Source organism: Bombina bombina, chromosome 5, assembly GCF_027579735.1.
Source record: "Bombina bombina isolate aBomBom1 chromosome 5, aBomBom1.pri, whole genome shotgun sequence".
In the NCBI taxonomy this organism is placed as follows: Eukaryota; Metazoa; Chordata; class Amphibia; order Anura; family Bombinatoridae; genus Bombina; species Bombina bombina.
The window spans coordinates 345440048-345466399 of record NC_069503.1 but is presented as its reverse complement, the minus strand read 5'-3'; the positions used below and the strand labels follow the sequence as shown (position 1 = coordinate 345466399).

The window sequence follows — 26352 nt, the reverse complement described above, 5'->3', positions numbered from 1 at the left end:
TGACATTTTAACAGGGGTGTGTAGACTTTTTATATCCACTGTGTGTGTGTGTATGTGTATATATATAAAAAATTGCAGGTTGCAGAATTTGATTTTCTTTCATCAGATGATGAGAGTCTGAGGGAAAAGATACCCCAACGCATTCCCCTCCTTCACATGATCCTCCAATCCCTAATCTAAGGCTCCAAAAAACTTCCCTTTCTGCCCAGGGTTCTGGCTACCCCAAATCATATTGGAAGTATAACCCTTATTATTCCAAGAACAAACGGTTCAAGAATGCCACCCCCTCTACTCCATGACCAAATGAAGGTGCAGCCTCCATGCCAGACCAGTCTCCTTTGTGAGGCTTTGTAAAGATCTGTTCAGGATCCCTGCATATTGCAAATAATTTCCCAGAGGTACTGAATAAGATATTGCTCAAGGCCTCCTCAGGGAAGATTCTCTCTTTCTTGAGTGCCTTGAGATCCTTTAAAGGTCCAAACTTTTTTTGACTTGTGTAAGAGATCTGGAATTAATGGGAGTGATTTGCTTTAGGTCTAACCTCAGAATGAAATCAGGGGTTCTATTCATATCTTTTTATAGTACCATAGAAAGAGGGTACTTTTTCAGCCTGTTTTGGATCTCAAAATATTGAAAAAAATCCTGAAAGGTGGAAACGGTTTACACTTCCTTTAGTGTCTGAAGGTCCCTGTACCCTTCTGCAGTAGAATCGTATCCCTTCTGTTGGTCTCATGGTAACTGCCTCAGATGCAGTTCCATTTGACAGATTTCATCTTCAGGCCCTCCAATTGCAGATGCTGCATCAATGGATTGGGGACCATGAGGATCTGTCTCAGGCAATACCATTAGAGCACAGGACAAGATAGTCCCTAACTTGGTGGCATTCCTTGGTTCAGGGAGCCTCCTTTCTTCAACAAGTATGGGTAGTAATTTCCACAGATGTTAGACTAATAGGTTTGGTTGAAGTCTGGGGGTCTCTGAGTGCAGGGAGCTTGGTCTCATCAAGAGGCAATGTTACCCATATATTTTCTAGAATTCTGTGTAATCTTCAGACCTGTCTAGAGTTGGTCCTACCTAAGACAAGACACTCTTCTGCGATTCCAGTCAGTGGCTTATATCAATAATAATAATCAAGGAGGTAATTAGCAGTTCCTTGGCAATAAGGGAACATGAGTTGCATGATTTCTGCAACCCACAATCTGGGTGGGATCAATTGGGAGGCTGACTTTTTTTGTCACCAGTCTCTTCACCCTCGCCTTTTTTTGTTCAGGTATCGACAGTATTTGTTTTGCACTTTTGTCCTCATTTCTTTCCTGCTTTTCTGTTTTCCTTTATCTACTTAGCTATATGTATGACTGAGGATCATGGGGAGTAAGGAATTTAAAGCTCTGGTGTGCTGATGTGTCTTTTGCTTCCAGGATGGGAATTCCCATATGTGATGACTCGTGAGCTCAGGCAAGCTTGTCTAGGGAGCATGGAACAAGAACAATGTTTGCACCAAAACAAGAAATTAACTGACAACAGTTTCAGATTTGTTGCATACTCTTTTACCTACAGTTGTGATCAAAAGTTTGCATACCCTTGGAGAATTGGTAATATATGTACCATTTTTAAAGAAAACATGAGTGAGCAGCCAAAACACATTTCTTTTATTTCTTATGGGATTCATCTTCAACTGTAGGTCATAACAGAATGGCACAATCATAAAACAAAACATGACAACAAATGAAATAAAAAATGAAATGGCCCCTTTTCAAAAGTCTGCATACCCTTAGTTCTTAATACTGTGTATTGCCCCCTTTAGCATCAATGACAACATTGCAGTCTTTTGTAATAGTTGTCTGAGGCCCCGAATTCTTGCTGCCCATTCGTCTTGGTAAAATGCCTCCAAGTCATGCAAAGTCTTTGATCATATAGCATGAACTTCACGTTTGAGATCTCCCCAGAGTTGCTGGATGATATTAAGGTCAGGAGACTGTGATGACCATTCCAGAACCTTCACTTTTTTCTGTTGTAACAACTGGAGGGTCAACTTGGCTTTGTGCTTAGGGTCATTATCATTCTGGAAAGTCCAAGAGAGTGTCATGCGCATCTTTCGTGCAGAAGAATGCAAATAATCTGCCAGTATTTTCTGATGACATGCTGCATTAATCTTGCCATCAATATTCACATTATTCCAAGTGCCTTTAGAGCTCACACACCCCTAAAACATCAGTGAGTCACCACCATGCTTCACAGTGGGGATGGTATTCTTTTCGCTATAGGCCTTGTTGACCCCTTTCCAAATATAGCGCTCATGGTTGTGAGCTCTATTTTGGTCTCTTCGCTCTAAATTGCAGTGTGCCAGAAGCTGTGAGGCGTGTCAAGGTGTTGTCTGGCATATTGAAATAAGGCTTTTTTGTGGCATTGGCGCAGTAAAGGCTTCTTTATGGCAACTTGGACCATGTAGCTCATTTTTGTTTAATTATCGTAATTTTGTGCTCCTTGAAACAACCATACTGTCTTTTTCCAGAGCAGCCTGTATTTCTCCTGAGAATACCTGTGGTTTTTTCTTTGTATCCCGAACAATTCTTCTGGCAGTTGTGGCTGAAATCTTTCTTGGTCTACCTGACCTTGGTTTGGTATCAAGAAATCCCTGAATTTTCTATTTCTTAATAAGTGACTGAACAGTACTGGACTGGCATTTTTATGGCTTTGGATATCTTTTTTTATAAACAGATTGGAATACTATGTTTGATTTTAATGATTTGTGTTCAGTAGAAGCAATGAGGGGCTTAGGCGAGATCTATGAAGGTCCAAAAAAGGTTCCAAACCCTAGAAAAAAAAATTCTTATTTTTATCCCACTCATTTTAGGTATAATTGTATTGCCTCATTTCACAAGAAGGCAGAAGACATCTTAGCATTAGATACTGATAGCAATAGAGAGATTTAGGGACAATTTAACAAAATTGTAAAGTACCACATTAAAAGATCTGTCAGCAAGCAGCAACACTGTCTTCAGAAATTCAGATAAGGGTGGCAATGTTGTTGTCCTCAATAAATCTGATTATATTGCCGAGGCCCAGCAACAGTTGCAAGACACTATGACCTATCAAAAACTCTTGCGTGACCCTACATGTGCATTCACACACAAATTAACCCAAATCCTTAACGATGCAGTAGCATTGGGTATAATGTCTTTGGAACAAAGTAGAGATTTGATACATTCTGTAAAAATCACAGATTTTTCATTACCTCTCTAAGACACATAAGTCTTCTTAAACCCCCTGGTAGACCTGTCATTTCCGGCATTGGATCTGTTTTAGAGCCACTATCGGAATGGGTGGATAGCATCTTACAACCCATAGTACAAGGTCTGTACAGTTATGTGAGGGATTCCAGTCATTTACTGTGTACCTTAAAAAGCTTTGCTTGGAAAGAAGGATACACATGGATTACAGTTAATGCTGTTTTTTTTATTTATGCATCCCTCATCAGAAGTGTTGCTTTGCTATTGATTTATTTCTGAAAAGAGACACTACTTACCCTGAGGAAATAAGACAATTTGTATTAGATGTGGTGGGTTTCCTACTTACCCACGACTATTCTCTGTTTAACTCTGAATATTATATACAACGCAGGGGTACGGCAATGGGGGCCAAGTTTGCCCCCTCATATGCAAATTTATTTGTGGGGCGGTGGTGGGAGTTCCATCACATCTATAATTTGGACAATCAGTTTGGCTGGAGCATTTTATTATACATGAGATATATAGATGATTTGATTCTCCTTTTTTAACTTTTTTTTTTACTTAACATCATTACAATATTAATTGTAATGATGTTAACCTCAGGTTCACAGGAGAATCAAGTAAAGAAATGGTTAACTTTTAAGATTTACAATGAGATTTGCAATCGGTAGTATTTTATCCAGTGCCTATAACAAAGAGACGGTAGGTAGCATGCCAACTGTTGTCACCCTAACAATTGAATAAGACCAATACCTAAAAGTCAATTTATGAGATTGCGACGTAATGCTAGTAATCAACAAAGTTATATACAGGAAGGAAGAGATTTAATAGGCAGACTTAGCATGAGGGGGTATGATATTACATCTTTAGAAACAGTTTGATGAAATGAAGAATTAGGAACAGTCAAAAATCGTATTAAATCTAAGAGAGAGGCTTTCTCCCATGTTACTATTGTATGTTCTACTGAATATTTATTGCACTTAAAAAGGATCTGTAAAATACTCAGAAAACACTTGGGTATTTTGAAGGGAGATATTGTGTTGGGTCCAGTTGTTGACAAATGCAAATTTGTGGCTAGTAAACCTCCAATGCTAGGCTCAAAATTATCTCCTAGTCAAATATGTCCTAATGTGGGTAATAAATCAAATTGGCTCTCAGGTATTGGTAATTACAGGTCTTATTTGACCAATTGTTTAACATGTGAAGTTGTGGAATTTACCAATACTCTCCAAAGTAATGTAACCCGATAATCTTTTCAGATTACTTTTTATCTTTAACTGAATTCATTGTTTATCGTTAGGATTGTAAAGTGTGTGGAGCTTAATATGTGAGTCAGTCGATCAGATCCCTAAAGTCATGTACTAGAGAACATCTTAGAGATGTAAAAAATGTTTTACCACAAACTCAGCTGTTTTCCATTTTATGAATACCCCAAAGTTCAAAAACTTGAGGTCATTGATGTAGTTAAGACTCCAGCAAGAGGTGGTGACAAATATAAGATACTAAATAAAAAAAATATTATTTTGAATCTATATATTAAAATTGAAGGTCCCAAAAGGTATGAATTAGGAATGGGACATGTCCTATTATGTGGACTGAGTACTTTGGGCTAACATTGTTTTATAATACCTATAATTGAATCCTTATGTGGTTAATGATATTATTTGGTAAATATTCACAAAAGTCATAATGTAGTATACCCACTAGTAATCTTTGCTAGAATTAGCATGAGCTTTACAAGTTAAATGTTGAGAATCAATCAAACAAACATGGTGTATGTATTCACATAGTTACCAGCTTTGTATGTCTGTTAGTGATGTAATTATACAATAATTTGAACTGTAGATGAAAATGTATCATATCATTGAGTTGTAATTATTCAATAAATATCTAGCGCTACATTGTTGCTAATAGCAGTTTTTTCTGTTTTTTATATCTGTTACAAGATTTAGACAGTTTGCATATGCTGTGTAATACAGGCATTATGTTCATTTATCTTTAAGAATGACATCATTTATAATTTGATTGTAAAGGACTGTCTTTAAATCTGAAGTTTTAATATTTGTGCTTTACCTATGACTAAGCGCCCTGTTGTGGCACGAAACGCATAAGGGATGCTCCCTCCTTGGTGCAGATTTTAATATTTTTCAATAAAGTGTTTGTTTTTTAATCTGTTGCCCCGTTGCGGCTAGTTTCTTTGGATATCTTTTTATATCTTTTTCCATCTTTATGAAGTTCCATTACCTTGTTACGCAGGTCTTTTTGACAGTTCTTTTCTGCTCCCCATGGCTCAGTATCTAGCCTGCTCAATGCATCCATGTGAGAGCTAACAAACTCATTGACTATTTATACACAGACACTAATTGCAATTTAAAAAGCCACAGATGTGGGAAATTAACCTTTAATTGCTATTTTAACCTGTGTGTGTCACCTTGTATGTCTGTAACAAGGCCTAACATTCAAGGGTATGTAAACTTTTGATCAAGGCCATTAGGGTGATTTCTGTTATTGTGATTTAAAAAGTAGCCAAACAACTGATAATAAATGGCTTCATATGATCACTATCCTTAAATAAGAAAGTTTTTTGGCATGATTAGTCATATTTTCAAAATCAATGCCAAAATTTCACGATTTCCGCCAGGGTATGCAAACTTTTGAGCACAACTGTATTAATTTTGTTTGGTTTTATGTACCACTAAGCCAACCACAAGAGAAGGGGAATGCTTTGTTATTGTCCATGTAAATATTGCAGGCAAATGCACAATACGCTTTTAGGGTCATGTATATGCTGAATATGTAAAGTCGTCATTGCATAATGTTTTTATGCCTGTGAAAATTTAACCCTATCCACCTGCTGTGTGAGTTGGTCATTTGTGAATATGTGCATTTTCTGTTTGTTTAATTTTCATAGGGATGATAGAACAATATTTTTGTATACTGATCACTTAACCCCTACAGTAACATGGATACATAAAATGCAATCATTTTATAAACAGAAACTTTTGTTTTGTAGTCAAAATGCTGTGTGTGTGTATGTATATGGGTATGTATATTTATATATGTGTATGTATATATGTATATTTATTTATTTATTTATTGTGCATATACACTCATTCATTCTGTAGTTTACCATTTCTACAATATTTGTCTGTATTCCACTATTGATAAGGTTATGTTTTGTGTGTTCTTCCCAGGTTTGCAGTATTGTCGTTCCTCTTGCTTTGCTATAACTCTGCTTTGAACTATATGCCTCCAGTTTCTCTGCGCTCCTTATGTCAGATGAGCTCAAGGTAAGTGTCCTGTTTCAGACATTATGAACATGTAAGTTATTTTTAGCCAAACATACTACACCTAAATAATTGTAATTAAGGTGTTATTTTTTTTCTTCACTACCAGTTCTATTTGCAGGTTAAAAGTACAACTATCATTATCAGGTTCACGCCTATTTTTTTTTTTTTATATATCTACAGTATGTATGAGATGAGATGGTTTTAACATTGGTATGTGCAGAATCTGTTGGCGCTCTACAAATAACCGATAATAATAATATGTGTTGACATTTAGGATTAATCTGGTATTCTTTGGATGCTATGTATGTGATCTAATATTTATTTTGCAGGGTTGTGAAATGGACTTTGTAAGTAATCTTAGTAGGAACTTAATGGGCTTGAAGTTACTCAATATTTATGGATTTTCTTGATTTAAAGAATTTCATAATCAACAAATGCATAATAAAAAGACAATGCAAAAGCATTTAGTCTGGATTTAAAAGGAGTAGTAGATTTCTTTTTCTAACAGGTTTCAAAGTTAGTTAATTTTTTCTTCCTTCTGTATCGTTACAGCCATCAGACAATCACAAAATGCATACAGCATATACTTTGAATTCTTGCACATGCTCAGTAGGAGCTGGTGGCTCAGAAAGTGTGCATATTGCAATTGCAGGCTCTCTATCTGCATTATGAAAAGTTAATTTTGACTTTAGTGTTCCTTTAATATTTGGTTGGAATGAGAGTGACTAAGTGTGGTCTTAGTCTTCCTTGAAGGCAAATGGAAAGACAGTATTCCATTTATCCAATTTATACATTTTATAAGGTATTGTTCTGTAATATAAAATTATTTAGTGTTCAAAAGTTGAAGTTGTAGAAAAAGCACCGCCAAAAAAGACCTTTTTTAAAGAAACCATTTATTACTCAATTAAATACAGGTACAAAACCTTTTATATCTTATGTTATTATAATATTTTGGCACTATTTATATATCATAATACAGCATATGCATTAAACCTAAAGGTAGTGTCATATCCCTCTTAATACTGTATACATTGTACCATCAGAAATATTGTACAGTACTATAATCAGAACGGTAACAGTTGTTGTTGTTTTAAATAAATATAGACTAACATTTGCATTTTAAAACCCAAAAACCAAACCAAAGATACAGGCAGTCTTACTGTTTAATCATTTTAGTTTTACAGAAATATTAATGAAAAAGTTTGCATGTTGTAATGCTGGATATGGGGATTTATAACTGTAGTAACTTCCCATCAATAGTAAAGGGACCTTAAACTCGAACATTTTCTGTGATCCCTATGAAAGTGCATCATTTTAAATGTGTTAAAATAATTTTTTGAGAACAAGATTAAGTTAGAGTTTTAGACTGATATTTTAACTAATTAATTTGTTCACAGATCATCCTTGGTGATTGCTTACTACACTGCGTTGTAGTTATTTTTTTTAATGACATGATGAGTCCACGGATCATCTTAATTACTATTGGGATATTCACCTCCTGGTCAGCAGGAAGCGGCAAAGGAGCACCACAGCAAAATATGTTAAATATCACCTCCCCTCACTCCCACCCCAGTCATTTGACCGAAGTATAGGAGAGAAAGGACGCAACAAGGTGCAGAGGTGTCTGAAGTTTATAATAACCATCAACCTGTCTTCAGAACAGGGCGGGCCGTGGACTCATCGTGTGACAAAAGAAATACATTTATCAGGTAAGCATAAATTTTCTTTTCTTTTTAATGACACGATGAGTCCACGGATCATCTTAATTACTATTGGGAATCAATACCCAAGCTAGAGTACATAGATGATAAGTGAGGGACAAGACAGGGAACCTAAACAGAAGGCACCACTGCTTGAAGAACCTTTCTCCCAAAAGCAGCCTCAGCCGAGGCAAAAGTGTCAAATTTGTTAGAATTTTGAAAAAGTGTGAAGAGAGGACCAAGTTGCAGCCTTGCAAATCTGTTCGACAGAAGCTTCGTTCTTGAATGCCCATAAGGAAGCAACGTGCCCTCGTGGAATGAACCGTAACTCTCTCTGGAGGTTGCTGTCCAGTGGTCTCATATGCAAAACGTATTATACTCTTCAGCCAAAAAGAAAGAGAAGTAGCCATAGCTTTCTGCCCCTTACGCTTTCCTGAGAAACAAGCAAAGCAGAAGACTGACGAAAATCCTTAGTCGTCTGCAGGTAAAAGTTTAAGGCACGAACCATGTCCAGATTGTGCAGAAGCCGTTCCTTCTGAGAGGAAGGATTAGGATACAAGGAAGGAACAACAATCTCCTGATTAATGTTCCGATCAGAAACAACCTAATTTAGTACGTAAGACTACTTTATCTGAATGAAAAATCAGGTAAGGAGACTCATACTGCAATGCCGAGAGCTCTGACACTCTGTGAGCAGAAGAAATAGCAACAAGAAATACAACTTTCCAAGATAACAACTTAATATCTAAGGAATGCATTGGCTCAAATAGAGCCCTTTGAAGAACATTAAGAACTAAATTAAGACTCCAAGGAGGAGTAGCTAGTTTAAATACAGGCCTAATTCTGACTAAGGCCTGACAAAAAGATTGCACGTCTGGTACATTCGCCAGACGTTTATGTAGCAAAATGGACAAGGCAGATATTTGACCCTTTAGGGAACTTACCGATAATCCTTTCTCCAAACCTTCTTGGAGAAAAGACAAAATTCTAGGAATCCTAATTCTACTCCAATAGTAGCCCTTGGATTCACACCAATAGAGATATTTACGCCATATTTTGTAATAAATCCTTCTAGTTACAGGTTTACGAGCCTGAATCATGGTCTCTATGACCGATTCTGAAAAGCCCTGCTTGGATAAAATTAAGCTTTCAATCTCCAAGCAGTCAGCTTCAGAGAAACTAGATTTGTATGACGGAAGAGCCCTTGAAGTAGAAGGTCCTTCCTCAACAGAAGCCTCCATGGTGGAAGAGATGACATGTCCACCAGATCTGCATACCAAATCCTGTGAGACCAGGCCAGTGCAATGAGGATCACTGACGCCCTCTCCTGCTTCATTGGAGCAATGACCCGAGGAAGAAGAGCAAATGGAGGAAATAGGTATGCTAGACTGAAGGTCCAAGGTACCGCCAGGGCATCTATCAGCACAGCCTGAGGGTCCCTGGACCTCGACCCATATCTCGGAAGTTTTGCATTCTGCCGAGACGCCATGAGATCCAGTTCCGGTTGACCCCATTTTAGAATCAGTTTGGAAAACACTTACGGATAGAGTTCCCACTCCCCCGATTGAAAGGTCTGTCTGCTCAGGAAATCCACCTCCCAGTTGTCCACCCCTGGGATGTGGATTGCCGACAGACGACAACTGTTTGACTCCGCCTACTGAATTATTTCTGTTTGCCAAGCCTCTTTAATTGAGTCGGCTATGGGAAAAATCTTTTTTAAATATAGGAGATGGGGAAAAAGGTATACCCGGTCTCTCCCACTCCTTAGCAATGATCTCAGAAGCTCGGTCTGGTACCGGAAAAACATCTATTGAGGAGTGTATCTCAAAATATTTGTTCTGCTTACTGGATTTCTTAGGATTAACAACGACTGTGGATTCGCTGTCGTCCAATGTAGCTAAAACCTCCTTAAGTAACAGACGGAGGTGCTCTAACTTAAACCTGAAAGATACAATTTCAGTATCAGCAAGAGGAATTACACTGTCAGAATCTGAAATTTTACCTTCAGATGCTACTACATTATCCTCCTCAGGCTTCTGTGAGGGGATATCTGAAATGGTAACAACTGCATCAGAAACCTCGCTTGCTGAATGTCTGATTTTCCTCTTACGCTTACCCTGTAACATTGGGAAAGCAGACAACGAATCTGAAACTGCAGAAGATATGAGAGAAGCGATGTCTTTTGAAGTGACTCCCGCGGGAGCTAGAGAAGAAGCGCAGGGCGCTGCATGAGAGGGCGGTACAATTTGGGACACACGAGGAGAAAGTTGCGGCATATATTGAACCTCGTCATTAGACTCCTGGACAACAACCGCTTTAGAAAAAGTTGGCTCAGAAAAAAGTTTATCCCTGTAATTTAAAGTCCTCTCAATACATGAGGAACAGAAAGGGATTGGTGGTTTCACATTGGCATCAAAACACAAGGAACAAGTGACGTTTAGCAATGCCCCTTGGTCCATTCTGATTCACAATAGTACAATTATCAAATAAAAACCTTAATTTTCTAATAAAAAATTTTAAGTGTAAAAACGTTACTGGCCCTTTAAATTTTAAAATTTACCTTTTTTACTGGAGATTGTAAAACGCACTAAATAGACCAGAAAAAAACAATGACACCTCTGCACCTCAGCAGCTTTGCTGAGGTGCCTACCTGACTCGCTAAAACCGGAGCTCTTTTTCTCACTTCCTGGAAAACTATCCGGACTCAGCAGGAGAACAATGCAGTTGCTTTCCGGTCCTAGAAACGCATGCTTAACAAAGAATCATGCGTTTATAGGCAGAGCTTGAAAATTTCTGAGCTGACTATATCTCCACACTGAGGCGCAATGAAATAGCGCGCAACTCAGCAAAGATCCGCCAACCAGAGCCATAATAAATACTATTCTCCTAGCCCCAGTCCCTGCATCCTAATGCTGTCCAAGTTCTCTCCAGTCTATGAGAGTTTACAGTGTCCCTCTTTTAACTGAGCCCTTTTTATTGTGTAATGAAGTGCTCCCTTCTTTCTGAGTGTCTCTGATATACCAGAAATAATAAAGTAGCACTTACCTCATATATCTGCCTGACAGCAAGGCAGTTCACCAGGTATGAGAGGTCCTCTCCCTCACATGGGCCTGTGAAAGAAAGGAAATTCCTGAGTAAATATCCCTCAGGTTTTCAGGGTTAGGGCAGCATCAATATATAGGAGGCGCAGTGAGAATTATGTCCCACAAGTTCCCATTGCTCTAAAGCCACCCTAGGACAGAGCAGCACAATCTTGTACCACTTTAAAAATAATAAACCCTTGATTGAAGAATCTTAACTAACACCTAACTTTACCACTTATTAGCACTAATGTAGGCAAAGAAAATGACTGGGGTGGGAGTGAGGGGAGGTGATATTTAACAGCTTTTGCTGTGGTGCTCTTTGCCGCCTCCTGCTGACCAGGAGGTGAATATCCCAATAGTAATTAAGATGATCCGTGGACTCATCGTGTCAAAAAATAAATACATTTATCAGGTAAGCATAAATTTTCTTTTTTTTATTTGGTTTTTAATGAAGTTTTTTTTTATTAGGGGGAAAAACACGTTACTGTATTTTGTTTTGTTTCATTGTCAGACTTGAGGTATGTTCTCCTCAAATAGTGGTTTACTTGAGGGAATTGTCCTAATTAGCCATAAAGCATTAGTACTGCTGCATCAGTTTCAATTTGCATTTTACCAGCTTTTGTTTTGTTTTTTCTTTTCTTTTTTTCAGGAAAATTTTTAAATTCATTTACAAATTGAATTGTTAGGATACAATGTTCTTTTGCACCAAGAATTTACTGGCTTTTGTACATTTAAGTAAGAAATGCATTTTTGGCATTAGTGCAAGTTTCTGTTCTTTATCAAAATACTTACATAATACTGTTTTTAATTCAATAAGCTGCCCACATTCTTTTACATTACAAATATACGCCTATCAAAGATATAGACAGACCTATTTATTTTCTACTCCCATTGGTATGGTCTGAAAATCACTTCCACATATGTAAAACATAATTTCCATCTTAATGGGAGGAGAGTCCACTGCTTCATTCATTACTTGTGGGAATTAAGAACCTGGCCACCAGGAGGAGGCAAAGACACCCCAGCCAAAGCTTAAATACCACCCCACTCCCCTCATCCCCTAGTCATTCTTTGCCTTTTGCCACAGGAGGTTGGCAGAGAAGTGTCTGAAGATTCGGAGAAGTCTCTTATGGAGGGTAGTACTCTTCGCAATGGGACTGGAGTTTTAAGTAGTCCTGTCAGCCTCTCAGTGAGAACATGGGTGAACGTTGGAGTCCGGAGATGCAGGGAGTGCCGTCTATACGAAACCATCCCGACTCAGATTAACAGCTCCATAAGCAATCAGCGTTGACGAGTTTCGCTGCCTGCTCTCTGCTCTCAAGTCCATGTCAGGAGCGATGCTACAAACCTGTCACACTTGAAAGCCATGTTCCTGTTCCACGGCATAGATTCTGGTAAGCTAGTTTTTATACATGTATGATAACACTAGAAGACAGGGTCACAGTGTGACTCCATTTATCTGTATAGAATCAAGGGTTAATATCTCCTGAGGGGGTTATTGAACAGGGGGGGGGATAGATTTATATGTTTATTTGATTTTATGCTGCTTTATGTGTGAGATGTTATGGGCTCATAGGCTGTTATGGAATATACAGGTTTCACTTTCACTTTGAGAGCCACACAGCTTACAAGCTTGGTGCACATAGTACGATGAAGCCCATGTCAGCGGTCCTCCACTAAGCCTGAGAGAGCGGAGCTCTTGGAAGCCGGCTCAGTACTGGAATAAACCCAAGCAGAGCAAGAAGCCCGCCGAGTCTGTCGGGATGAACAGTTGGTCCCCAGTCCTCTTCTGGATCGTGTAGGGGGCTGACTTGGTTCAGGGATGTGCAGGATCCATGGGTCCTGGAGGTCAGAGCTCAGGGTCACAAGATAGGTTTCAAGTCTCAGCCACCCAAGGGCAGTTCTTTCTCTCTCCTGTCTTTCTGAGCAGAAAGGAAGGAAGCCTTTCTGGGATGCGTACGGTGTCTGTCTTCTGAGGAGTTATTGTCCCGGTACCTATTGCAGTGAGAGCTTTGGGATACTATTTAAACCTTTTTGTGGTTACAAAGAAGGAGGAAACTTTCCGTCCGATTTGGACCTGAACTGCTTAAACAAGTTTTTAAATGTCCCCACGTTCAAGAGGGAGACAAAAGGTCCATTCTTCCCCTTGTTCGAGAAGGGCAGTTCATGACCTCGATAGATCTGAAGGATGCTCCCTTCATGTACCAATCCTCAAGAAACACTTCCAGCTCCTATAGCTTGCGTTCCGGGACCAGCACTTGATTTTCTCTTTGGTCTAGCTGGTATATTGGTGAGCATAACTACCTTCCAAGTAGTTGATTCCCGGCCAACGCAGCATTCTCTAGGTAGTTTTTCGGAGAGTGGAGCTGTTAGGATATATTAGCATTACCGACGCCATTTTGTCTTTAGGCTTCCATTTTGTCTAGAATGGTTTATTATAACAGCTTATTATGTACCAAGAAAACTGCAGATGTTAGTAATATTTGTATAGCTAAATTGGCCTTGTGAATGTTCCTGGCAATGCGCCTGGGAGCCCTGTTATCTATGTAAGATGCCCAAATGGCCTTGCTTTTGGGCTGAGCTATGCGCCTAGATGTATTATTGTTATAGAAATACTCCTTAAAACTCCTTTTATCCAATAATATTATAATGAGCTTCTTTCATTCCTGAGAAATACTGTGTAAGATGATGTAGCTATGAGCACATCACTGTTTAATCCTAACTATTGCCTATAAAAAGCATTGTTCATCTCCAATAAACAGAACAGTGATTAGACCTTTCATGCTGTGTGTCTGATTTCTGTTCCTGAGATATCTCGTCAGGTAACCGATTCAGTTCCAGGTGAAGGTGTAGAATACTCTAAGTGCTAACTGACACTCCCCCCCCCTGAAAATAACACCTTAACAGGACCATTCGGAATCTCTCCTCTGTCTTCTTCGGCCCCATGGATGGGCGATTAATCTAGAGAGAGTTCTCTTGTATCGAGTACCAGGGTGGAATTCCCGGGTACTATAATAGTCTCCATAGATATGAGAATTTTTCTAACAGACCAGAGACGTTGCAGGCTAGCTTCAACATGTCTTGCCCTCCAGACCTCCTTAAGGCCATCTGTGGCTCAGTGTATGGAGGTGATTGGTCTCATGGTGTCCAGCATGGACATTGTTTCCTTTGCCAGGTTTCACGTCAGACTGTTGCAACTGCGCATGTTGAAGCAGTTGAAAGGCGATCATTCTGATCTGTCTCAACAGATTTCTCTGGACAACAGATCGAATGGAATCGCTCTCTGGTGTTTTTGTCCGGATCCCTTGTCCCAAGGGATGTCAGTCTCAAGACCATCCTGGGTGATTGTGACTACGGTTGCAAGTCTGTCAGGATGGGGAGCTGTTTGGGGTTTCAATCAGTCAATATATCCTCGGTGGCTTACATCAACCATCAGGGGGGAACGAGAAGCTCCCTAGCTAAAAGAAAGTATCTCAGATCTGGAGTGGGTGGAGACCCACATTTGTTCGCTATCAGCGATCCACATTCCGGGTGTGGACAACTGGGAAGCAGATTTCCTCAGTAGACAATCCGGGGGATTGGTTTCTCCATCCTGAGTGTTCGCAGAATTTTGGAAGAGGCTGATCTTATGACGTCTCATTACCAAGTTACCCAGATATGAGTCGAGGTACAGGGATGCTCAGGCAGAGCTAACCGATGCATTAGCGGGGCCTTGGAGGTTTAATCTAATTTTATCTTTTACGGCCGTTACCACTACTTCCTAGTGTAGTGGCTCAAATCAAGCAGGCGTCAGTGATACTGATTGCTCCATCTTGGCCGCAAAGGATAGGGTTTGCGGACTAGTGGGAATGTCTTTATCTCCTCCGTGGAAGTTACCTTGTAGCAGGGATCTGCTGACCAAGGTCTCTTTGTTCATCTATGTCTAGATCTCTGAGGCTGACTGTGTGGAGATTGAACGCTTAGTCCTAGCCAAGAGAGGGTTTCTGAGAGTATTATTTTTACTCTGATTCAAGCTCGTAGCTGGTTGCTCGTCGCAACTATGATTAGAAATGAAGGACCTACTTATTCTGTTCTCCAGGATCAACTTTCTGCAAGTCCCCTGAGGGGACAGATTTCAGCCCTGTCTGTGTTACTGCACAAGAGGTTCGCTGATCTTCCTGATGTACAGTCTCTTGTTAAGGCTCTGCTAGGATCAGACCTGTGTTTAGATCTATTGCTCCTCCTTGGAGTTTAAATCTTGTTCTTTAGGTTTGCATGAGCTCCATTGGAGCCTATGCATGAAGTAGACATTAAATAATTGTCTTGGAAGGTTACTTTTCTACGGGCTATTGCTTCTGCGCGCAGAGTATCAGTTATTTCTGCCTTGCAATGCGTCCCTCCTTTTCTGGTTTTCCGTGCAGATAAGGCTGTTTTACGAACCAAGTTAGGTTTTCAACTTAATTCTTGATGTGGTTTGTGCCTTGAAGTCCTATCTTCAGACCACTTAGGAATTTAGACAAACTTCTTTCTCTGTTTATTCTCTTTCTGGGAAGTGTGGGGGTCAGAGGGCCTCTTCGACTTCCTTATCTTTTTGGCTGAGGAGTGTTTTGCATTGAGACAGCGGGACATAAGCCTCCTCTGAGGATTACAGCTCATTCAACTAGAGCTGTGGCCTCTTCTTGGGCCTTTAAGAACGAGACTTCTATGGAGCAGATTTGTAAGGCGGCTACTTGTCCTCTTTACATACTTTTGCAACATTTTACAACTTTGATGTTTTTGCTTCGGCGGTAGCAGCTTTTGGGAGAAAGGCTCTGCAGGCTGTGGTGCCCTCAGTATAGGGCTCGCCTCCTTTTACCCTCCCGTTTTTTTCATTCAGTGTCCTCTAGAGCTTGGGTATTTGTTCCCACAAGTAATGAATAAAGCAGTGGACTCTCCTCCCATTAAGATGGAAAACATAAATTTTGCTTAAGTAGAAAAGGGAAAAAAAAAAACAGGAGCGCACACTCCTCTAAGCGTAGTATGTTAAGTCTTGTTGAAAATATATTTACAGAATAACAAATACACACTCGCACATAACCTCAAACAGTTATAAGGTATGATAAAAGCATGAATAGGTAAACGTGAAAATCTCACAGCTCTTCCGTGGAGTCCCAGAGATGTATTTAAGGATCCCAAAGTTCTATTGATCCAGCTGGGCAAATCCAAAACATGGTGCTGTTGAATATATCGCCACAAACACTTCACAGCTGCTTGATAAAGTACAGCCGGCTAGTAGATCAGCTGTGGGTAAGTGACTCATAGACAGTGGGCGTGGCCCACTGTGAGTCAGCACCAGGTTTTCGATTTGCCCAGCTGGATCGATAGAACTTTGGGATCTTTAAAGACATCTCTGGGACTCCACGGGAGAGTTGTGAGATTTTCACATGTGTACCGATTTGTGCTTTTATCATACCTCATAACTGTTTGAGGTTATTATGTGTGAGGGTGTATTTGTTATTCTGTAAATACATTTTCAACAAGTCTTAACATTCTACACTTAGGAGTGTGCGCCCGTTTTTCTCTTTCCTTTTGTCCGGTGCCATGTATTGGAGGGGCTACAACTACCCAGCGTTTACAGATTCCTTTAAAAATAATCCTTTATAGGATAGATATATCCCTTGGATCTGCACACATATCCTTTTTATTTGTGTATTTGTGTTAAATTTGCTAATTTCACTAATTTTTAACACCCTATATAGTATGATGCTTATTATGATTAATATGGTTATATAGGGTGCTCCTTATTATGTATTTGTATAAATTATGCTTACCTGATAATTTCCATCTGTGGGAGGAGAGTCCACTGCTCCCGCCTGTTTCTCTGGGGGGCGGACCTAAATTTAATATCTTCTGGCACCATTTATACCCTGATATTCTCCTACTGTTCCTTGTTCCCTTAGCAGAATGACTGGGGGATGAAGGGAGTGGGGGAGGTATTTAAGCCTTTGGCTGGGGTGTCTTTGCCTCCTCCTGGTGGCCAGGTTCTTAATTCCCAGAACTAATGAATGAAGCAGTGGACTCTCCTCCCACAGATGGAAATGAAGTTATCAGGTAAGCATAATTTGTTATTTCCCTGGGACTATGTAATAACCATAGTGTGTCCGTAAAATATATATTAAATCAGTACATGTCCCACACTTACAAGGCTTGCTCTGTTTTACTGCTATAGTCGCTCATAGATAGATATATGTATAGCCCCAGCTATATTAAATTCATTACATTTTTAAATCTATTAAATAGCTATAGAAGTAGATATAGAACAGCAATACCACAAACACGACAATGATTTTTAGACAGTGGCATATTTAGGTTTTGTGCTGCCCTAGACGCTCAAAATTCTGCTGCCCCCTGCATGTGGCTTAAACACATAGTCAAAGTTAGCTCCAGAGATGCTATGCCCTACTGGGAGCTCACTGAACATTGGCAAGCCAATGACAAGAGGCTATGTGCTAGCCACTAATTACCAGTCTGCTCACAGTAGGGCATTGCTGTTAGCCTACCTAGATATGTTTTTTAACAAAGGACACCCGGAACATTGTAAATTTTATAACAGAAGTAAATTGAAAAGTATCCTAAAATGAATATTCAGTAAGAAATCATTATTCATATTCGTCTGTCATTTGGCCACATACAAAAATCTTTAAATTTTTTCTTTTTCTTCTTTTTTTTTAATTATTATTATTTTTAAAATACTAAATATAATGTTAATGTAAGTTTCTTGTTCTATGACCACATACTACTTGATAGAACTCTGCATAAACTACTGAATCTAGATTTCTGATTGCAGAAGTCAAAGAAACCTACATATGAACTTTGAAGAACAATAAATAAATAAGAACTTGTCATAATGTAAATGGTGATTTTAATTAGAGTTTGGTTTGACTTTCCGGTGAGGGATAAATAGAATGAAATCCACTTGCATAAAGCTTCTGTACAGTTATTTAAAGCATTGACATAAATATGTGCCAGCTGTTCTAGCACATCAACACGGATAATTGTAGCCCATGACGGACTATGAAGTACAATGCTGCGGTTAATAACACAGCTTGTAGTGTCATGGAAGTGCGTCAGCTACTCAAAACGACACAATTTCAGATAACTGTCGTCTCCTATTAAGTTCTGGATTATTAATTATGTTAGTGATAGCTTTTGCTTTAAAACCTAAATGTACCTACAAGAAGAGTGGGGAAAAGCTTGGGTTACATCAGAGGTTACATTTTGAATTTAATGTCCATTTAAGATGCTCAAAAAAGCTAAGCGAGTAAGTATTGTTTTTCTGTCCCTGTTCTTTGGCAGCAAGTTCTATTTGTACTCTGATCAACAGGATTTGCTGCCAAAGAGCAACAATGGAAAAACATTATATTAAATGGACATTAAATTTAAGATCTAATTATGCATTGTAAAATGAAGTGTATTAAGTATATTTTTGCCATTCCAGTTGCTCAGTCCTATATTGCACCAGAGAGGCTGAAGTGCATCCTGACTGATACAGAACCATGACATATAACATTATACGCAGTGATTGCTTGTTCAGTTTGTGAGCTCATTTATATCTGTCACTTACTGTCCACTGTACTTAAAGTTATTTGAATCTTTTGTGATTCAGACAATGAAGAATAAAATTAAAAAAATGTTTTCAATGTATTTCTATTATCAAATTTGCTTCATTCACTTGAAATTCTGTTGTGTAGAGATACCTAGGTGGGCAGCTGGAGCACTCCATGGCAGAAACTAGTGCTGCCACCTAGTGCTCTTGCAAATGGATAACAGTCTTGCAAAACTGCTGCCATATAGTGCTCCAGAAAATGGGCCGGCTCCTAAGCATACGTCCCTGCTTTTCAACAAAAGATACCAAGCGAACAAAGACAAATTGATAATAGAAGTAAAATAGAAAGTTGTTTAAAATCACTTGCTCTATCTCTAAATCATGAAAGAAAATGTTTGGGTTTCATATCCCTCTAATTGCTGATAGCGATATATATATAGAGTTTCTCATTATCAAGTGTGATCACCTTTCTTTCCACCCTACAGAATGAGTTGTGGTAAAGTTAAATGGACATGAAACCCAACATATTTCTTTCTTTCACAATTCAGATACAGCATATGATTTTAAACAATTTTCCAATCTGAATCATGAAAATGTAATTTCCTTCTTAATATGAGGAGAGTCCCCGGCTTCATTCCTTACTTGTGGGAATTCAGAACCTGGCCACCAGGAGGAGGCAAAGACACCCCAGCCAAAGGCTTAAATACCTCCCCCACTTCCCTCATATCCCAGTCATTCTTTGCCTTTCATCACAGGAGGTTGGCAGAGAAGTGTCAGAAGATACAGCGTCGTTCCTTATGAAGGGTATCTACCCTTTAAAATGGGACTGGAGTTTTAAGTAGTCTTGTCAGCCTCTCAGTGAGAGCATTGACGAAAGTTAGAGTCTGGAGATGCAGGGAGAATCTTTCTGCGAACCCATCCAGACTCGTATTAACAGCTCCTAAGCAATCAGTGTTGACGAGTTTCACTGCCTGCTTCCATCACTCAAGTCCATGTCAGGAGCGATGCTACAAGACTGTCAAACTTGAGAGACTGTGTTTCTGTTCCACGGCATAGATTCCGGTAAGATCGTTTAATTTTTTATACACATATGATAACGCAAGAAGACAGGGTCACAGTGTGGCTCCTTTTATCTGCATGGAATCAAGGGTTAATATCTCCGGAAGGGGATTATTGAACAGGGGGGGATTAATCACATAAATTGTTTTATTATGTTTATGCAGCGACATGTGTGAGATGAGGATATAGGCGTTAAGTGTTTTATTCTATACAGAAGATTAAAAACAAAGATAAAAGTGACATTTAGAATAGTGTTGACTGGTCTTGAAGGAAAAATATATAAAATACTAAATAGTGGGTTCAGATATCCTAGGATTAAACACTATGTATATGGTGATACAGTAGGTTCATACAGATATAACGGTATAGCAATCTAGGTACTGATATAACAATATAACCATATAAGTGTTAATGCAATGGATGTGTCTCTCTAAGACATTAGAAGTGATCTAGTTTTGTGAAAAAATGAAAAACAAAAATAAACAAAACAGTGCGTGATATACAAACACAATACAATGCAATTGATAAATAAATGAGTGTCCTGAATCCTTATCTTTAGTGATAAGCAAAAAGAAAATGTGTGTCCCCAAAGAAAGTGTCCAAAAATGTGTATCCAAAAGTTATTTTATAATATCTCCAAATATGATAAAAAATATCCAAAAACAGGATTATGTGGGGAAAAAAGGTGTACACCAAAAATAAAACTGAAGTGGAAAAAAACCTCAGACGGAGGTGATGAAACGCTACAAAATATAATCCAAGTATATAAAAAAGTGTCCAAAAAATATATGTGCTAATTATATACAATGAGTAGTATTTCTTCAGTATAATCTTAAATTCCCAAAACAATCCTCAAAATTAATGATGCTGCACGAGTGTCCTATGTCCTATAAAAGATATGTAACATAGCGTAATATTGCTAAAACTTAGCCACATATATGGTAGTGAAGTTACCAGATTGCGAACCTGAGCCGTTAATTAGAATGTTCTATGCGTTTCGGTCTAGTAATAAGACCTTTCTCAAGACTAATAACGGATGTGTCTAAATTGTCTCCTTATAAAGGGCAATATGGCTGATCGTCAGTCGGTGTTTGAGCGCCAAAATCGCAAAACCGGAAGTCTATCTAAGTCACTTCCAGTTTCGGTAATCTGAGTGATACCGGATATGATAACGTCATTTCCTGTGATCATCATATCCGGATTAGCGAAAGTATACTAGGAGTTTACTTTCGTTTTGATATTGCTATAATATTTCATTTATAATCAACATTGCTCAGAGTGGGGATAACCAAGAAACTTGATATTAAAATTATGGCATTTTCAATGTTGGTTAGTAGGTTATGTTTCAAGATATGGGCAATATAAGACTTCGTTACCTGCCTTATATTCTAATCACAAATATAATATATAGAATATATAATATTATATGTGAATCAACAATGAAAAATACAATAAAAATATAAAAATAAGAATATAAATAGAGATGAGAATCAAATTGAACCACTAATGGACTAAAGTAGTCTTTAGTTCTCTGATGAGCTCAGGTTCGCATCTGAAGGTTGCTAAAATGTGATTAGTGTGTACAGATATGTTTACAGTAATATGTGTTACTATAATGGTTCCAATCCAACATGGTGTGAGCATATATTTATCCATATACTAATGCTCTTAAAATATTTTAGACAAAGTAAAAGTAAATTCTATTATTAACATATCTAAAATCCTATGTACAGCTGTAGAAAATGTATAATAGACTTATCGACTTTTAGCATATTTTTTACTTGGACTATTCTTGTCCAAACAGTACAGTATATTTAATAGATTACTTAACATAATTTTGGTTACCGATACAAGACTTGTAGTTTTATGTGTACATTCTATGTGTGCGTGAGGTTGTACATATTTATACATGTGTTTCACGTATGTTCTGTTTTAATTCGCCATAGATACATGCGTTATTTGGTATACGTGTGGTATGGTGTATATGCGTATGTCTCATGGTTTATGAGATTATGCATATTTTCACGTGTTCTGTTTTTTCTTTTTGCTTATCACGAAAGATAAGGATTCAGGACACTCATTTATTTATCAATTCCATTGTATTGTGTTTGTATATCACGTATTGTTTTGTTTTTCTTTTTTTCGCAAAACTAGTATAAAGGTGCAATTTTTTATATTGTTTTTCTATAGTCCGTTTTATAAGCGCAAGCTATGGAGTATTCCGATACATTAGAGGGTACTCCCTCTTTACCCAAGTCTAATACCTGTCTATATTGTGAGGAGGCCACAGTATACCCGCCTGCTCAATTATGTTCCACATGCCTTGATAAGGTAATCATATCAAGGAAAGTCAATATGTTTAGTACCACTGAACCGTCCACCTCCGAGGAGTCTCCGTCCCATGAGGTGTGCACCCTACAGTTATCTCCTATTAAACATGCAACTTCCCGTAGCACTCCTGATTCTCCATCTGGAGGGGCTCTTTTACCGCCAGACTTCACTGAACAGTTACAAACAGCAGTGTCTGCTGCCTTTAGTGCTTTACCTCGCCCTGCTAAGCGCAAGCAAAAGGTCAAATATTGCTATCCTTCCCAGGGGTCAACTGCTAGTTTATTGGAGTTATCTGATATGAAATTATCAGTGGATGAAGACACCTCTGATACTTCAGAGGATGCTCTTTCTAGGTCGGAATCTGCTGCCTCTAAGCCTCCAACTGCGGAGGAACCAGACTTTAGATTTCGGATTGAACATTTATGCTTTCTGCTAAAGGAACTTTTGGCTACTTTAGAGGTTCCGGAGCCTAAATTGCCTGAGGAACCTTGTATTCCTAACTTAGATAAGGTGTACAAGGACAGGGTTGTACCACAGACTTTCCCGGTTCCTGTAAAGATGGCAAACTTTATTAAGAATGAGTGGGAAAGACTTGGTTCGTAATTTTCCCCTTCTTCCTTTAAGAAATTATTCCTGGTTCCGGATTCGCAATTAGAGTTGTGGGGCTCCATCCCCAAGGTGGATAGTTCTATCTCCACGCTTGACAAACGCACTACTATCCCACTTAAGGTTAGTTTGTCGTATAAAGAGCCCATAGATTAGAAGATAGAAACTCTGTTAAAGATTTTTCAGCATATGGGATATTTGTTTCAACCAGCAGTGGCTCTTGCTGGACCGGCTACCTACTGGTGTGACTCCTTATCTGAGCTGATCGAGGTGGAGGGTCCATTCGACGTGATCCAAGAAAGAATCAAGGCATTAAGAGTGGCTAATGCTTTTATTTGTGATGCAAACATGCAGATTATTTGCCTGAATGCCAAGGCTGCAGGTTTTTCAGTTCAAGCCCGTAGGGCACTCTGGCTGAAGTATTGGTCCGCCTGACATGACTTCAAAGTTAAGACTTCTTTCCCTTCCATTTAAGGGAAAAAATAGTTTTGGTCCATGCCTGGACTCAATTATCTCCATGGTTACTGGAGGCAAAGGTGCCTTTTTACTGCAGGATAAGAAGAACAAACCTAAGGGACAAGATCCTAATTTTCGTTCGGATAAATCCCAACATCAGCAGCCCTCCGCAAATCCTGAGCAATCCAAGGGAACTTGGAAGCCGGCTCAGTTCTGGAATAAATCCAAGCAGAACAACAAGCCCGCTGAGTAAGTCGGCATAAAGGGGTGGCCCCCGATCTGGCTCTGGATTGTGTAGGGGCAGACTATCACTCTTTTCGGAACCTTTGGGGACGTGCCACAACCGTGGGTCCTGGAGGTTATCGCTCAGGGATACAGGATAGGTTTCAAGTCTCATCCACCCAGGGGCAGATTCCTCTTATCAAACCTGTCTTCAAGGCCAGAAAAAAGAGAGGCTTTTCTAGGGTACGTGAGGGATCTTCCCATCTGGGAGTTATTATACTGGTTCCTCTGGCAGAAAGAGGTCTGGGGTACTACTCAAACCTTTTTGTGTTTCCGAAGGCTGAGGCTGACTGCGTGTAGAGTGAACGCTTAGTCCTTGCCAAGAGGGGTTTCTCTCATTCAAGCTCGTAAGCCTGTTACTCGTCTCATCTATCATAAGGTGTGGAGGACCTACTTATTCTGGTGTGAAGAACATGGATTACCCTGGCATAAGGTCAGCGTTTCCAGGTTTCTTTTTTTCTCCAGGATGGCCTGGAGAAGGGCCTCTCTGCTAGTTCCCTTAAAGTACAGATTTCGGCCCTGTCTGTTTTACTGCATAGGAGGCTTGCTGAGCTTCCGATGTTCAGTCTTTTGTTTGGGCTCTGACTAGAATCAGGCCGGTGTTTAGATCTATTGCTCCTCCTTGGAGTTTAAATCTTGTTCTAAAAGTGTTGTAGAGGGCTCTGTTTGAGCCTATGCATGTAATTGACATCAAGTTACTGTCTTGGAAGTTTCTTTTTCTTTTGGCTATTGCTTCACTGCACAGCGTATCTGAGATTGCTGCCTTGCAATGTGAGCCCCCTACCTAGTATTCCATGCTGATAAGGCTGTTCTTCGTACTGGGTTAGGTTTTCTTCCTAAGGTCGTTTCAGATCGTAACATCAATCAGGAGATGTGATTCATTCCTTGTGTCCTAATCCTCCTCCTTCAAAGGAGCAGTTACTTACATAATTTGGATGTGGTTCGGGCCTTGAAGTTCTATCTTCAGGCTATGAAAGAATTTAGACAGACTTCTCTGTTTGTTGTCTATAATCGGAAGTGTAAGGGGGCAGAAGGCCTCTTCCACTTCCTTATCTTTTTGGTTGAGGAGCATTATTCGCTTAGCATATGAGACAGCGGGACATAAGCCTCCTCAGAGGATTAAGGCTCATTCAACTAGAGCTGTGGCTTCCTTTTGGGCCTTTAAGAACAAGGCCTCTCTGGATCAGATTTGTAGAGCGTCTACCTGGTCCTCCTTACATACCTTTTTTCAAAATTTTACAAATTTGACGTTTTTGCTTCTGCTGAAGCAACTTTTGGGAGAAAGATTTTGCAGACTGTGGTGCCCTCAGAATAGGGTCCGCTTCTCTTTTTACCCTCCCATTCCATTCAGTGTCCCCTAGAGCTTGGGTATATGTTTCCCACAAGTAAGGAATGAAGCCATTGACTCTCCTAATATTAAGAAGGAAAACATAAATTATACTTACCAGATAATTTCCTTTCCTTCTGTATGAGGAGAGTCCATGGCCCCCGCTCGTATTTCTCTGATGGGCAGACCTAAATTTTTTATTTTATTCTTCTGGCACCATTTATACCCTGATATTTCTCCTACGGTTCCTTGTTCCCTCGGCAGAATGACTGGGGGATGAGGGAAGTGGGGGATGTATTTAAGCCTTTGTCTGAGGTGTCTTTGCCTCCTCCTGGTGGCCAGGTTCTGAATTCCCACAAGTAAGGAATGAAACTGTGGACTCTCCTCATACAGAAGGAAAAATGATCTGGTAAGCATAATATGTTTTTGTCTTGACTGTCCCCTTTAAAGAACGCTGTTGTATGGGATGTTAAATTTCAGCATTCCACTAATGTAGCTAATGACAGTTATTATATACAGTGCTCTCCTACTGTACATTGTGCAGAGACTACCTTGTGCAACTAACAGGGATGGGGTTGGCTAGGCTGGGGCTGCTGAAGTTCAACACATTTATGCAAACATGAAATATCAAGAAATGAAGAGTTTATTTTTTATTTTAAGTCTTGTTTTCTGACCACGTTGATGGCAGACAATGTGGTTCATTAATTGCCCACTGGGGAATATTGATTGTCTAACAAGTTCAGAGCCAGTCAATAGTTCCAGCTGTATAAATCAATTCTAATTTTACTCAGTTGTTTCTCTTTCGGGGAGTTGATTACATCAAGCAGTGTATTTAAGAGCAGGCTGTAATATAGAGATCAGCGTTGTATGGAAATGAGCCTGTGGTGTTGTGTATTCCATCTTATGCTCAGTCTTATGGCATTCTTTTGTTATGAGGTAAATTATGTGCTCATGCTCTTGAGTTTGTATTGTGTTTAAACATTGGGTGAGAAATATTTTGGGGGAAATGGATACATTGAAACTGAAAGAATTTGGTACCGTAATTGTAAAAAGTATAATTTATTAAAGGAATAGTATAGTCAAAAATAAACTTTCATGATTCAAATAGAGCATGCAATTTTAAGCAATTGTCTAATTTACTCCTATTATCAATTGTTCTTGGTATCTTTATTTAAAAAAGCTGGAAAGTAAGCTTAGGAGCTGGCCCATTTTTGGTTCAGAACCTGGGTAGCGCTTGCTGATCCAATCAGCAAGTTCTACCCAGGTACTGAACCAAAAATGGTTCGGCTTCTAAGCTTACATTCCAGCTCTTTAAAATAAAGATACCAAGAGAACAAAGAAAAATTTATAATAGGAATAAATTAGAAAGTTGCCTAAAATTGCATGCTCTATTTGAATCATGAAAGTTTATTTTTGACTAGACT

General features: G+C 39.1%; 1 protein-coding gene across 3 annotated transcripts in view; it reads left to right on the top strand.

Moving 5' to 3' along the window:
• HYCC1 (hyccin PI4KA lipid kinase complex subunit 1) overlaps nucleotides 1-26352 on the top strand; it is a 436523-nt gene that overhangs the window by 285250 nt on the left and 124921 nt on the right. For all 3 annotated transcript variants that reach the window (XM_053714139.1, XM_053714141.1, XM_053714140.1), the window contains exon 7: nucleotides 6425-6520. In XM_053714139.1, coding sequence (XP_053570114.1) covers nucleotides 6425-6520 — 96 coding nt within the window. The remainder of the gene's footprint in view (nucleotides 1-6424; nucleotides 6521-26352) is intronic.